We start from the raw sequence: 16,966 nt of genomic DNA on the forward strand, positions 1-16,966 counted from the left end.
ATCCCGTTGGTCTTGTTTTTCTTGAAAATAATTAATCATAACCTTCATACGCTGTTTTAGTTTCTAATAGTGAAGGCTTTGCAAAATGTATACAGTGTGTAAATTCAATACGGGCAAACCTTTGACCGGTGGTTGGCATAGGACCTAAAAAGTATCCCATATAACCATCCCAGGCCTGTCCCCGCGCCTGGGTGGTATGCATAACGCATTTCCCCTCTTTTAAAAAAAGGACCTAAGAAGTATATTGAGATAATCTTATGTAGGCAACCGTTGCTGATAGCCCCGAACGGACGGCTGGCGAAGGCCCGCGCAGCGCTGTGTTGTAGGAACGAGCATATAACCATGTCCCCCTAAACATAAAAGAGACTAAAAACAACGCAATATTCTGTAAAAAACTGAAGACTGATGTTAATGGACCTGGCGTGTTACACTGTCTCAGAGTTTATGCAAGTGACCAACCCGTTGACCCTAACATATCAAATACCTATAATAATAATAATAATAATTCAGCCTATATACGTCCCACTGCTGGGCACAGGCCTCCTCTCATGCGCGAGTGGGCTCGGGCTATAGTCCCCACGCTAGCCCAATGCGGATTGGGGACTTGACATACACCTTTGAATTTCTTCGCAGATGTATGCAGGTTTCCTCACGATGTTTTCCTTCACCGAAAAGCTAGTGGTAAATATCAAATGATATTTTGTACATAAGTTCCGAAAAACTCATTGGTACGAGCCAGGATTTGAACCCACGACCTCCGGATTGAAAGTCGGACGTCATATCCACTCGGCCACCACCGCTACTACCTATAATAATAATAAAACTAAATGTACTTAGGTGTATAGGTATTTATTATTGACAACCTCCTACTTTTTTGGTGGGCTTATTTTAAAAATAACTTAACCTAAGTGTATTTCTTCTAAATTAAATGTAATTATCTTAAGATAAAGTGATAGGTATATAATGTAAATCTATTAACTGAACTGTTTGACGTGTAAATATGTTATATTTATAAATAAACAAAATGAAATGAAATAACTTTTGCTTAGAAATACAATTAAAATATTAACAATTCAAAATAACTCGGCCCACAATATAAATCAACACAAAAGTTACGACATACGAGCTTTTTAAAGTAACGTGAAAGTAACTTTCAACGATGACATTATGTCATGTTATGTCTCGCAATATTTGCAGTACATTGTTGCTCGGTTAATTTTCAAATATTAATTACGGGGTTATAATTAAATTTAACTTTAATGAACTTCTGAATTCATGTTAACACAGGTAAATTCTATGTCTAATTTGATTTATTACCCGTATTGGATTTGCATACTGTATAATCTGGGACACATTTTTCGCTCAAGGACACGCCTTCATTTCATTAAATTATATTATAGGTACACGCGTTTCCACTTTGACATAATTTGCCTTTGACAAGGCGGGCCCGATTTGTGACGTTTAATTCCATTTTCTGTAAGCGTGCTTTAGGAATGGGAATCGAAAACGAAGTAATCGATTATCTGCGAATCGAGTTTTTCGAGTTCGAAAGCTGATTTTTATGCCGAAACCTACCGAAACCAAAGGCTAATGTTCGGTCGGACACGTACTCGTGCTACACTGTAGGGCTAAGACGGTCGGCTCGTTATCATTTTTCACCAATTCACCGTGCCTGTCACGTTCTAACAAGTATGTAAGCGCGAAAGTGACGGGCATAGTGACAGGTGATAAAAATGGAACCATGCTGCCACCGCTGCAATCCTTCTACGTCAAAGTCCTTTTGTACCTAAGTTACTGACAGCATTCTTAAGGTGCAGTGGGTTTAGACAGTTCAGTTTTTGAAAATTCGTAGCTTTTTTGTACATCAGATAACGAGTGCCACAATAATATGAATAGCAATCTTGAGACCTTTCTTTAGTAAATTTATCGATTCGAAACCTGCAGGGCTAATATGGTCGGCTCTTTATCATTTGTCACCGTACCTGTCACGTTCTAACAAGTAGGTAAATGCGAAAGTGACGGGCATAGTGACAAGCGATAAAAATGGAACCATGCTGCCACTGCTGATTAAACAAATTTCGCTCGATAGAAAAAAAACACATACATAGGCACCGTTATTTTTTGTAAATATTTATTTTTATTTTATTTTATTTTTATCGGGATGCTTACTGCCTAAAAGTCATAGGTTAATAGACTTATCTACTAGATGCAAAGTACAAGCTTCCAAGGTTATTTTTGCACAAAAGATTTATAAACATGAAAATAGTTTTTTTTAAAGCGTAATTTTATTTTTAATCGAACTCATCAATTAATTTACTTTACAAAAACTAACTAAAAGTGACAATACAATAACAATGATAATATCCCTGCGGAGATCATTGCCGTCCACACAGTGCTCAGCGAGATGCGACCTAAACTCACGGTGCCTGAACTGACCATCGATCAACTGATCGATGGCTTTAACAATAAGGTTCAATCTATCCGTAGGGCAGCTTGTGGCGAGCTGTTGGGAAGTAACGACCCCACGGACCCGAGTACTCCCGAGAGTCGGTCAGGGTCTCCGTCTCCGGCGTGTCAGCGTCGGTCGGAGTGGACTCCAACGGGACCCGCAGGACTTTCAGCTCTGGCTTGCCTTCATTGGCCGTCCATAGAGAAGTCGTTAGAGCTAAATGCTCCTGGGGTGAAATGAAAACTTGCATAAGACGCCAGTTGGCACAGTGGCTGTTATCAGCCACTGAGTAGAAAGCGACGTACACCTCTCAACACCCCTGAGCCGCTCACACCGGTGTTGCTCCTGGTCGTCTTCACGACGGCATGTTCAGGGGCCCATCTAGTGGCGGCGAGTCACCGCCTGCCTCAATAACTAGTGAAAACATTGTTATGGCTGGTGTCCGGACCTCTTTGCAATATCCCAGTCTCATTGTCCTCCCAAACTTCAATCCATAGACCGTTATACTGTTCACTTTTACTACAATAGTCCCAATGCCTGCTGCGACCTGTTCAAGGGTGTCTATTGTTGGGCCTGTGAAACGGGTTCCAGCAGGCGTTCTACATGACATTAAAGCTCTCCAAGGGTGCTCTCTACGTGTTGGATCTTTATCCCCACGCAAGCCTATCAAGACCGGGATTTATAGGCCCGTGAAATCCAAGGAGGTTCAATCTATAATCTGTTCACAGTTCTCTCCTGCCGCACGATGACACGCTGGAGTACTACGACGGCGACGAAGAATCTGACCACGTTTCGGGCACCATCATTGCTACGTCAGAGTCTGGCAGGTACCTGGCCCCTGTTTCACATGTAGTTTGTTTACAGTTCTCTCCTGCCACACGAACACGCTAGAGTACTGCGACGGTGACGGAGAATCTGACCACGAGGTCCGCGAGCCACTCAACGGTGCAACGCCCATGTTAACAAAATTCCTTCCTCGCGATGTCCTGGCATTTTGTCACGGCTCATAGGAGCCTGGGGTCCGCTTGATAACTAATCCCAAAATTTGGCGTAGGCACTAGTGTTTACGAAAGCGACTGCCATCTGACCTTCCAATCCAGAGGGTAAACTAGGCCTTGTTGGGATTAATCCGGTTTCCTCACGACGTTTTCCTTCACCGAAAAGCAAGCAAGCAAGAAAAGCTGGTAAATATCAAATGATATTTCGTACATAAGTTCCGAAAAACTCATTGGTACTCGTACGAGCCGGGGTTTGAACCCGCGACCTCCGGATTGCAAGTCGCACGCTCTTACCGCTAGGCCACCAGCGCTTCATGTTAACTAAATTAAAAAAATGTAAATAGGCCTCAAGGGCTCTTTTACAAGTCAATACAATATTTATAGTAACATCATTTAGTGACATGAAAAATACATAACAACATTTATAAAAACAGCAGCCAATGCAACCAATATATATATGCATGTAAACATTACATTATAATAATCTTAAAATAATTAATTACTACAATACAACAGAGATGTGTATTAGTCTCTATGGTTAAAAATACATTAAATCTGGAGATGTTAAAGGTCCCCAATGTCAAAGTACCAATACTAATAAGATTTGGAGGTGTAAAGTCTTTTCAAGTGTCAAAATGATTTTTACTTATACTAAATAAATAAACGCGTCTAGACTGCTAACAGTCTCATAAACTAATTATGCTACAGAATACGTAATTAGGACGAGAATGTATCCAACAAGTCAAGTATATTATACAATATAACAGAGACGTATAATCTCCAGAGTTAATACATTAAGTTTGGATATGTATGTAACAACATCAAATATTGCAATTATAGAGGGTAGAGGCAAGAAGAACAATCTATGTGTGTGAAAAGTGTCCATCAAAAAGCCTTAAGTAGCCACCTACTTAAGGCTTTTTGATGGACACTTTTCACACACCCCCACACCACACCACCACCCCCACAATACATTGTGAACAAATTTTTGACTGACGGCGCACACTCCGTAAATAACGTGTAAGTTCATGTCATGTCCTTACGCCACCCTTACGGGACCCTTGCGCCACCAGAGATTTCGAACTAATATTTACACCTGCTAGCTGGACACTTTAGAACAGTTCTCCCATAAGAGATTGTTCTCCTTACCTCTCCCCTCCATAATTGCAATGCCGCTCAGATTTGACATATAGAATCTTACTTTAGCTAATCAAAACTTTCGATAACCAATCTTGACTTTTTTTAATAGCAATGAACTGTATATTGGGTAAGTGTCAGCTGTTGGCGGGGCATGTTTATGATAACATTCAGTGATATGTGTCAAGATTAGTGTCAGTCAAATACATAATTTTTTTTGAAGTCAAAAATGTCCAAGAGCTTCGTCGATATATTTGAAAAACAGCCATGACTCAGGAACAAATATCCATGCACATCACACGAATAAATGCCCTTACCAGGATTTGAACCCTGGACCATCGGCTTCATAGGCAGGGTCACTACCAACGAGGCCAGACCGGTCATCAAAAATAATAACAAAGATAAAAATAAAAGTAAGCTGCGGGCATCTTTCTCTTTTATTCCAATTAAGGTGTCATTAGAGTGACAGAGAAAGATGCCCGCAATTTGTGAATGCCACACACTACTTACTTATCGCAACAGAAATTTGACAGTGGCTAAAACTAGACTACTACCGGTTTGCGTTTGTGGTAATTCTGCACCTACTATATTCCCGGCACTGGTTTCCTATACAAAAACAGTATCTACCGGACCCGGAAATCTCTTGTTCTCGCGAAATAAAAGAAAATCAACGAGTACAGGAAAAATCCCTATTAGGACCTCATTTGATCGAAAAAAAATGTAGGCATAAAAGGTTTCCGGAAAATTTGACGGTCCGCCATGTTTTTACAGCTAAGCAAATATAATAGCAGTCCAATTTACGCTGAAAATAGCACAATACCGTAAACCGTCTCTTCAAGGTTGTGTACAAATATTCTTTAATAGCTTTTCTGCACTTAAGTCACACTTTGCTAAAAGATTTGGTATACACAATCATTTAGCAGTATACAAGATAGTCCACAAAAATTGCGACATTAAAACTTGCTCGGTAAGAGAGGCTCAATATAAAGTCAAAATATGGTTAAGCACTCTAAATTATGTTGAAACAGAAAAAATATTAACATACTAATAGACACACTCACTCACACACACACACACACACACACACACACAAACACATAACATACACGTACTCTTCCTCAAATACGTACTCATAGTACCTCCAAATTCCTTGCCTTGGTTCCTTGTAATTGATTAGCACTAATTTTTAATTTTAATATTATTTTTTATTGTTAAAAATACAAGAGAAACAATTGTCGTATACTTTGTAGTTAACTGTAATGTAGCATGCAATTTGTTATTTTTAGCTGATAGTGAATTCTATAATTTGAAACAACATTTAGCAGTGTTTAACTAGAATAAGTTTACTTAACCTTGTTTTATTATAAGTTTCACTGTATTAATAAACTATTTTGATTTTTGATTTTTTGATTTTGATATATATATAAACGCAATATTTCACCGAATGGAAATCGTTCCATACCTATGTATAAAAAATTGTAATATATTCATACTTTAATGCAGCATGTTATATAGTAGCCAATGTAGCCATCAGATATGATTGACCGAAGCGTTTCAGTTTGGGCAAAAATGCTTTCGTATGTCCAGATGTATATAGGTTGCATTTCTCAAATTTCGCCACGTCCAGCAGGTTCTCTGTCGAGGCTTCGTTTTACAGTTCTTGCCTCAAAGATGGCGCTGTCATCCAATAAGTATACCGGAAACGCTCGGGCAACAACACTATAGTGAATAGCATGTCGAAACTATACTATAGTTGAAGTTGAATCAAACGCTGCAGCACGCGAATACTTAGTGTGCTCTCTGTCACACCTACCCGCCGTAGCTAGATGTGACAGCAGCGATACCTGATTGTTCCAGGTCATCGGGTCTTACCGTCGTGTTCAACGTCGAACCCGACGATTATCCCAGCTGGTCCCGTGCCATCAACTACGGTGCGCTGGTACGTATCCTTCGTTTCTAACATTTTAAGAAAAAAAAAGTCTTACCGGAAGCGTAACTTTTTTCCATTTTCTCCTTTAATATAAAATTTGAATATCGCTCGCAGACGTATCTGCAAATTTAAGAAATAATTTACTCCAATATAATTACATTAGTCCCGCCGGGCATAGATGGGAATAGGTGTTTTCATAATCGTTTCCATCTGTCTCCGACTCAATTATGGCTATCTCGGTAACCGAAGGCAATATTTTAATTAAACTCTTTTGTTAGTTCTATTCGAGGAAACAAACAAATTTTTGATAAAAAAATCATCAAGCTTCCCTACTCCTAGATCAAAAGAAAATTATTTTTTAAGGTATTTTATTGTGAATGAATTAACAAATGGTTATTTCTCCTTTTTCAGATTATTGTAAATGATCCAAATGACTACCCGGAAACGTCTGCACGGGATACGTTTGTGATTATAGGTAAATATTAAGGATATCTCGGCCACCACACATCATCATTATCCTACCAGCCTTTTATCACCCACTGCTGAGCATATGCCTCTCTTCGGGTACACCACTTATCCCGGTCCTGAGCTAATCTCATCCAGAAGTGACCCGCAATTTTTTTAATGCCGTCCACCCAACGAGCCAACAACGGACGTCAGATACTCCCTTTCGTCTGAAAGCGGTCACCATTTCGTTCAGTTTGGCCTACCTGCCATCACTCTCCGTACAAACACGTTCCGCCCGACTACATTTTAGTTTGGTAATGTCATATCCCACTAACACCTGCGGTACAGTGTTAACTAAATGAAATGGTAGAAATGTATTTATACCACTGAGCTTCAACAAGCAACTCATGGTGCAAACATCCATACATCCTTCTCCTTCTGCCGCATAAAAGCGTCTTTTACGATAATAATTATTTTCATCAATAGTTGTACATCGACGCCTTGATTTATGAATACAAAGTTATGTAGGTAATAAGAGTTAGTTACCCGTTCGTTCAGCAGATTTCTAAATAATTTATGTTTTTTTTTTAGTTATTGTCTGTTTGTCTCTTAAGTATCTTTAAGTTTACCACCTGTATAACTACTTTTTGAATTTGCAATAAAATATTGAGTATTAAGTAATTATCTAATATTTAATTTTATATTTTTTCGTAATTTATTTTTATTTTTTGTAAAACACTTTGATATGTAAAAGTGCCCTTGTGTGTATTTGCTGAATAAATGTTTGAGTATAAGCTACCCTAAAAGCAAATCCTCCCGCTCCAGGCACATCCGTGGACATAAAGGTGGAGCCAAAAGTGTACCAGAGCGAGGCTGGTGTACGACGCGTATCGCCTGCGCACCGCGCCTGCTGGTTCCATGATGAGGTAGCTTAACTGCTTTCATAGCAGCACTTGAAGTTCATACTGCCATCATCTTTATCTGTCCAAATTTCCAAAACGGCAATCCCAAAATGCCTTGTCATATTGTGTTTCTGTCTAATAATAAAAGTTTAATAAAGGATTACTCACGCTAGACTGGGCTGGGCTGGGCCGGAGCTTCTAGCGCTTCGTTTTCTATGGGAAGCACTATGTGGTGACTGATCAGCCGTCATAGAAAATGACGCACCTTCCGGTCTAGAGTGAGTCATCCTTAACAATAAAATCTGCGATCCCTAGTACGGACGGTCCGCTCAGTGCTCAGCAAAGAGAAGCACCTGGGGGGCTAGCCTAGACAAACGCCAAACGAAAAGAAAAAATTATCGGGATGACAGATTGCCGAAAATTAATTTGCCGAAATATTATTTTGTCAAAAAAGTGCAGGTCGTTTTTAACATGCGTCGCTTAATGACATATTTAATCCGTCGGTCTCTTGCCACCATCAATGTGCCTGCTCTTCTTGAGCCGACTGCCATTATCAGGGATGATGGCAAGAGACCTGATGGGGTGTCCTTGGTTCCTTGCAGCCTGGGACGGATGGTAGTGTGGGATGCTACCTGCGTAGACACCGTCCCACCTCCAACGGACTCAGGAAACGTAATAAATATAAGAGCCTCAGTAGAGAGTACCATTTTGTACCATTTGGCGTTGTAACTCTAGGTCCATGGGGTCCCAGTGCGCACAAGTTTTTTGCAGAAATCGCGAAACGTCTGGTTGACGTAACTGGTGACCGAAGAGCTGGCGGCTTCCTCGCACATCGTATCAGTATTGCGATACAACGAGGAAATGCCGCCAGCATCCTTGGTACAATGCCTCAAGGGCCTATTTTTGATTTAAGCTAGTTATAATAATTAATCCTCTATGGATTATCCATTATGTATATGGTTATTGTAAATACAATATTGCTTTAATTCCATTTTGCCGAAAGTCATTTCTCAAGCAATTTTTCACATAATTTCATTTCACCTTATGATCAAATAGCAACTCACCATAATCTATTATTTTCCAACCTAACACTTAGCAACTGTATATTTGGACAACTACTTAAAAAGATACTTTTTTAAATGCAATGTTTTAGGTAGCACAATGATTTTAAGTCTAATACGAACCATAAAAAGTTTATTTTTGTAGTCTAACATCGTTCGATGCAAAAAAGTTGATTCTGGCGCAGTAAGGTTGTAGTTCATTTCCAAATGTTCTGTCATTATAATAATCTACTTAACAATAATTCTACCAAGTATACCGTTGTCATAATGAAAGTTTGCCTAATGTTGGTTGCTAAAGTAAATCTTCTGCTAAAAGTTGGTTGGCAAGTGAAATTCGGTTAATAAAACTCCCGAGAAAAGGAACCTAAGTTTCAATTTAAGTTTTAGACCAACAATTGTCATCTTAACTAGGCCCTTCCTCAACTCACGGCGCTTCAACTATTTTGTATTGAACCCAGGTGGCGCTGGAACATACGGACCGATACAGCTACGAGACCTGCGTCACTGAGTGCGTGATGGCCAACTTCATCGCCGAATGTGGCTGCACGCCCTACAAGTACCCGCGAGGTTACCACTTAAGTTCCTCTTCTATCTCTAACACATGAGCTGATGCTGTGCTAGACGAGACCTGCGTCACAGAGTGCGTGGCCAAACTTCATATGTGGCTGCACGCCCTACAAGTACCTGCGAGGTTACCACTTAAGTTCCTCTTCTATCTCCAACACATGAGCTGATGCTGTGCTAGATGAGACCTGCGTCACAGAGTGCGTGGCCAAACTTCATATGTGGCTCCGCGCCATACGAGTACCCGCGAGGTTACCAGCTAACTATATTCCTATTCTAGCGAACTGATATCTCACTAGATCCATTTTGGATTTGTAGACTGGCCCCCTTACTCATTAAACTTTACGGGCCTGGTTTAGTCTCTCTATCCCGTCCTTTTTTTTATTCCGTTCTTACAAATACATAAGTCAAAATGGCAGATGAATACAAACGATTCGTAGCTAATTCAGGCCAGAAATACGTTGATGAGTAACTCCGTAATTTATATAAACTGATTGACAATTTCATAGTTGGGTTAATCAACTTTGCATTATTATAAAACATTAAAACATTTTTTCTAACAAACTATGCTATAATCGTCGCCTGGCTAACGGGACAAAGAATAATATCACCCAACTACCATCAAATGTGGCTACTTTACTACCCACTGAAACCGCAAAAATAAATACGCAAATAAATATAATCAAATCTGACATCATTGTATAGCACTCCAAACTGTTGTTTACATTAAGAGTACGTCTGAATGTTTTCTTTAATTTATCTTCTGGTCGTTTTTTTGCCAGATTTAGATAAAATTTGGTAAAAAGACAGTTCCCTATTCTGTATAATATAAAAAATCCCCTGAGTTACCTACTTAAACGTATAGGAATTTATGTCATAATTTAACGGAAAATAACAAAAAAATTTTTTGGGATTTTGTGTTTATTCTGCCCAGAGTGAGCTCTTCAAACTTATTCAATTTTATCGAAATCCGACAACATAAATCGGCAACATAATAAAATTTGGCCCAACTGCACTACGGCATAACCCTGCAGTGCTAAAACTGAACGATTCAAAGTTTTACATCTCTATTGTATTGTAGTAATTATTTATTTTAATAGTATAGTAATTTATTATAATGTAATGTTTACCCAGGTATTGGCTGTTGTATTTATAAATGTTGTTATGTATTTTTCATGTCACTATATGATGTTACTATAAATGTTGTATTGACTTGTAAAAGAGCCCTTGAGGCCTACTTGCAGAATAAAATTTTGTTTTTTTTTATTATTTTTTTTTTCAACGACTGACTTCTTGGGCCAGAATTTGCAGCAATTTTTCTTTTGAATTATCAGTCAAACGATAAAAAAAATACTACTATACCTAATTATTCACGAACACAGGCTAAATATCTGTTTCCATTAAATACGTAACTTCATAAGACATAAAAAAACAAGTTTGTGCAGTGAAGTTATATACTCGAGGTACTGAGAATGTTTCTAGATGGAGCTAAGTCAGGCTAACTTTGCCCATTTACTGCAGTAAAACTTTCAACAATAATATTATTCACATTTTCAAAGACAAATATAACTACCTATTTGTAATTTGAAACTTACTACATGAAAATGGTATGCAAGAACTGTATTTCATTAAGAAGTTTGTTTCATTTGTAAATTTCGACGTTTTTAAGTAATTTTTGAACAAGGTTTTGCCCACATTCTAATATTAATATTGGTAATAATAGTTTTGGTATACCTATATAAGTATATGTATATCTATGTTTTATTTAAAAAGCCGACAGAACCAGTTTCCGTATCTTGCTCGGCTCTTTGACATCTTATTCGTAATTATAAGAAATTAAAAATTATATAAATATCAAACACTTTGAAATTCTACTTTTACATGCTGTAATTATATAGTTTGATATAAAATATTTTAAAATATTTTAAGGCAAAGTGCATATGTGTACTTAGCATGAAAAGAAGCTTGTTAGACTATGCGTCAAAATTGAAATTTAGGCCTCGAGGAGGGCTTTTTTACAAGTCAATACAACATTTCTAGTAACATCATAGAGTGACATGAAAAATACATAACAACATTTATAAATACAACAGCCAATACCTGGGTAAGCATTACATTATAATAATCTTAAAATAAGTAATTACTATAAAACAACAAAGATGTATAGTCTACGGTTAAAAATACATTAAATCTGGAGATTTAAAGGTCCCCAGTGTTAAAGTACTAATACTAATAAGATTTGGAAGTGCAAAGTCTCTCCAAGTGTTAAGATGAAATTTATACTAAATAAATCGCGTCTAGACTGTTAAGCTAGCAGAACAGAGACGTGTAGTCTCCACGGTTGATACATTAAGTTTGGAGATGTATACGGTCCCCACGGTCAAAAGTATATAAATATAGCTTCGCAAAATCTTTGTGATCTTACGTAAGAACTATGAAAACTCCCTCTCACACCCTTGTGTGAAAAAAAGATATGTTTGACCCCCTCCTCCCTAAATCGTCTTAGGTAATAAATAAATGGCGCCATAGACTGCGCAAATGTTATTTTAAACGTCAAACTTCTATGAAATTATGAGGTTTACTTAACACGTTCACGTCAGTTTGTGCTATCAAAATCCTGCCAGCTTAAATAAAATAAAATAAAAATAATTTATTGCAAATCAATGATCTAGTGGATGTTAGTAACAATTTTGACTTAATAACTTAAGTTAAGTAAGTAAGTAATAATAAGTAAGTAATAGTTAAGTAAGTAAGTGCAGAAAATGTACAAGAAAATATACAAGCGGTAGAAGTCAACAGATTGATCAGCAAATGAATAACCGGTAAAAGAAATAATGAAACCAACTTTTGCGGATTTATTAGCAAACGGAACCCTAGAAAAAACCGGCTGCCGATGAGGGATGGGAATTGGCACAAAGAAAAAGTATATAGACATAGACATAGACATAGAAATTTTTTATTCAACGTCACATGAAATGGCAGAGTTAACAGACAGTGACATTTAATACAAATAAGCCTTAAATTTAGTTTTTAAACTAAGAAATTGAGTTGTATATATAAGGGAGAAATATTAATGAGTGTTAAAAAGGAGCTTGCCTCAGCATAGTGTTGCAGTGTATTTACTACAACGCTGGTTTTCAGGCAGACCCTTGATATATTATCCCTTACTCGCTGTTAGTCGGAAACTAAATGTATAATATAGGATGCAAAGGTAACGCCGAGTCTAGTGCGAATACTAGATTTAAAACGGCAGACGAAAAAGTTTCGATATTCATCTATAATGTACACAAAGAGGTTTTGAAGAAGGATATCAGAGATTATGTTTATCAAAAAACGAGTGAACGGGTTTATTTAGTTAAAGTGAAGATGCGGAGGCAAAAGGATTATCATTCTTACAAATTGTTTATATATGTATATATTTTTTTTATATATAGTAATAAATGTAGTCTATCTTAACTTTATATGTGTAGATTAGATTAGATTAGATTAGATTTATTTATTTCTTAAAGAAAAAGACACAGTATTTTACACAAAAGGATAAAACAAAGGCTTTCACTAAAAGATCGTCAACTTAACATTAAAACAAAAAATATAAAATTAAAATTATTGCACCACCCGTTAACTTCGCTTCGTTCGCCATCTCACTATCTGAAGGTTGTCTGGAAGAGATCGCTGTTTAGCGATAAGTCCGCCTGTTGTTACCCACCGATGTGTATATTTTATCGATTTCTGTATCTGTTTTTTATGTAGTGTGCAATAAAGAATTTTATTATTATTATTGTTTGTATCCAGCAATAAGATAAATACTTATGTACCTAGATGAAAAGTTATGGCCAAAAGGTATTTTAGGCGGTTTATTTCGATAAGACACCGGCAGAGTAGTTTTCCGAACGATAATGGTGAGGATGTAGCTTAAGCAAGCTAAAGTTATATAATGAATAATCGCTTGAGTAAACTTATTAGCTTTAACTGTAAATCGCTTAAGAGGTCTATTAATGGAGTGAAAGAGTTGAGTGAAGTAGCTGATGTGGTCGCTTTACAGGAACTATGGCTTTTTGAACATGATATATCATTGCTTGAGTCTATTCACAAGGATTTTGCGTATACCGGGACCTCGGTGATGTATTCCGAGCAGGTCTACTGACGGGACAGGACCTTTTAAGAAATCCTTAAGTGAGCACTTTGCTGGCAGTACTGGAAAATCTTAGTGTTTCTGCTTTGTAAGTGCATCTGATTTCATATATATGTATGTATATGTAAGTGTACATATTTGTATTAATATTATTTATATAAGTATGTATATGTATGTTTATGTTTGTGTATTTCTTCTGATTGCATTGTGTTCGTACTGTACCTAATTGTATCATCTATACCTCAAGTTTTTGCACCGGCTACAACTTATCTGCTTTGCCTAAATGTTGACAGGTAGAGAATGCCTTACGGCATTAAGTTCGCCTATTGTACAGTATGTTTTGTTATTTGCACTTAAGATAAAATAAAATAAATAAATAACCTGAGCATGTTCAGTCGATATGAGCCTGCAATATCTCAGATTTCCATTTAGAATATTGGAATTAGGCTTTGATCTGTAATTAGAGACCTACACATGCGTGATTCAGAGTCTATATACATACATACATAGATATTGAAAAGTTTCAAAGTAACTACATAATTAGACAACATAATGTCTTCTCCAGAACACACAGTCTCTATGGCCGAAATCGGTCAGGAGTATCATCATCATCATCATCATACGATAGGTTATACACGCCACGCTCCAAAATAAATTAGTTTAGTTCGTTTTCTAAGCAGCAGATATTTCACAGGCTATTATCAACAATTCCGAAAATATTAGAAAATAAAAATCGCTACAGTTCTCTGTGGCGAAGGCTAGACGTGCAATATCTATTACACGACTGAACTCTACGAAACACGTTACAGTACTGACGTGATAAATATTGCTCGTTGCAATTGTATTATGTGAACAGAATGTTATCCATCAGTATTTACCATATTGGTGGATCAAAGTATGTATTGTACGATTAGCCTTCGCCAACATCAGTTTATTCAGGAATAATCCAGAATTCGATATTCAGTTGGCTATGTAAACTGGACGGCTCCATTACGCTGCCACGAACAGATCTGCAGCTAATTGAACGAATATACCTGACGCATTTGATCTATTTCTATAGGCATCGACAACAGAGGTACGTACAGTCACGCAATTTAATTCCCTGTACATTTCGTTGAAATGTTAGATTATAAACTGAAATAGATATCATACACTAAAGAAAAAATTACCAAGTTCATCGGTGGTCGAGGCGGGAATCGAACCCGCGTCTTCAGCTTACGCGGCTCACGTCCTGACCACTAGACATTTTATATATATACATATATATTTTTTTAGGTTACATTTAAATGACTTGGCTGAGTGAACCAGTCATTTTCAAAGACCTTTTATTGCGCCAAGTTGTAAAATGTTCAAAATCGGTCTAGGCAACTAATTAGCTGGCTGACTTAACCAGGCTGCGACGTATACAATAATTAAATAAATATGTATTATAAAATACAATAATCACAATAATTAAATATATATATTATGAGAACATTATTACACAAATTGACCAAGTCCCACAGTAAGGCCAAGGCTTGTAGGTACTCAGACAACGATATATATAATATGTAAATACTTAAATAAATATTAAAAAAAAACTTTCATGACTCAGGAACAAATTTCCGTGCCCATCACACAAATAAATGAGCTTACCAGAATTAGAAACCGGGACCATCGGCTTCATAATATAATATCCTTAGTACCTGGGCGACCGAGCAAATGCTCGGTTATAACTATTTATTGTAATATGGTGGTGTATAGGTAATAATCTTAACTAAATTTTTTACTAATTTAAACTTCTCTAAAAAACAATAAAAATTAAAAAAAATTATATATAAACTTGAACATATAAAAAAAAGCCGTCGAAGTCGCCGGGCGAGATTCGAACCCGTAACACTCGTTTAGCAGTCCGCGTCTTAACCCGCTGGACCAGACGGACAGTGGCCGGCAACACGAAATTAGCGACCATATTCTGCGTCTAATTAAAAACGCATGAAAACTCGAAAACACGCGTTTTCCCAAACATAAGACTAATCTAGATAGATTGTATACCCCCAAAAAACCCCATATACCAAATTTCAGCGAAATCGTTAGAGCCGTTTCCGAGATCACAGAACTATATATATATATATATATATATATATATATATATATATATATATATATATATATATATATATGTATATATATATTGCTCGTTTAAAGGTATAAGATAATATTTATTCATCATAGACTGTCGTTTGTTGTTTATAAAAGAAATATATCAATCTATATTTCTTTCATAAGTAACAGTCTATGAATGGTGATTACTAAATTTAAAACTAAATAAGGGTTAAACTTAAATCCCGTCTTACCGACGTCTAGGGAACACAAATCCTGTTACGGTTACAAATATCCAATTCAGCTTCCTATATATTGGGCCCTATGAATAGTTCAAAGGCAGAATATTTATTATGATTATTTATTTATGAAACATAACTCCAGCATAGGAAATTTCCGAGAAATTTTTTGGTGTGTCTGGCGACCTCCGAGCAGGGACATTTTTCATCCAAAGGCCTTAGCCTATTTAGCGGGTAATTGCGTCCAGTATCTTGGGGAATGCCCCGACTGACATTTAGCTTCGTCGACAACGGATTATGATTGTAAATGTCTATTGTAAAAAAATATTATATTACATTATTGTATTTAAAAAATCTTACAATTTTCAACCAAAATTATAACTTTTAACGTTTACCTTATATAACATAATATTGAAAAAAAAATTGTCTCATTACTTCTGGGACAGCTCAGTATTGTGAATTTATGTTTCATAAAATGCTTCACATTTTACTGCGGAGCGTGAAGAATTCGTGTTTATTAGATTTAGTGTTCCTAGAACTCGGATATTTCTCATTATGCACAAGAAAAATTTGATTTTATATTGAAACCTTATTCCCTGAAGAGCAAAACAAGATAGACATTTAATAATTATATAGATTTTTGTAACAGACGAGACAACGTGTTAGTTGTGTTACCATTAAATCGTATTTTAAATAAGTACCACTCTCTTAGCACCTAGACAGAGAAGTAAATATGTATATATACCTAAATGGTCGCGTACTGTGCGGTTGAACAGGAACTTCCTCCCACGGACGCTCCGGCTGTGGAATGAGCTCCCTTCCGAGGTTTTCCCGAGGGTCTACAGTATGGGGTTCTTCAAAAAAGGAGTGTACAGGTTTTTAAAGGGTCGGCAACGCGCATGTAACACCTCTGGAGTTGCAGGCGTCCATAGGCTGCGGTGACTGCTTACCATCAGGCGGACCGTATGCTTGTTTGCCACCGACGTTGTATTAAAAAAAATATACCTATATATTTTTTTTTTTGA

At 37.0% G+C, this 16,966-nt stretch overlaps 1 protein-coding gene across 1 annotated transcript in view; it reads left to right on the forward strand.

Annotated features, from left to right (window-relative positions):
* The window catches only part of LOC133519534 (pickpocket protein 28-like), a 42,817-nt gene that overhangs the window by 17,088 nt on the left and 8,763 nt on the right, over nt 1-16,966 (forward strand). The window contains exons 3-8 of the mRNA XM_061853540.1: nt 3,178-3,276; nt 6,442-6,523; nt 6,926-6,989; nt 7,757-7,887; nt 9,383-9,491; nt 9,546-9,604. Coding sequence (XP_061709524.1) covers nt 3,178-3,276; nt 6,442-6,523; nt 6,926-6,989; nt 7,757-7,887; nt 9,383-9,491; nt 9,546-9,604 — 544 coding nt within the window. The remainder of the gene's footprint in view (nt 1-3,177; nt 3,277-6,441; nt 6,524-6,925; nt 6,990-7,756; nt 7,888-9,382; nt 9,492-9,545; nt 9,605-16,966) is intronic.

Source organism: Cydia pomonella, chromosome 7 (assembly GCF_033807575.1).
Source record: "Cydia pomonella isolate Wapato2018A chromosome 7, ilCydPomo1, whole genome shotgun sequence".
NCBI lineage: Eukaryota > Metazoa > Arthropoda > Insecta > Lepidoptera > Tortricidae > Cydia > Cydia pomonella.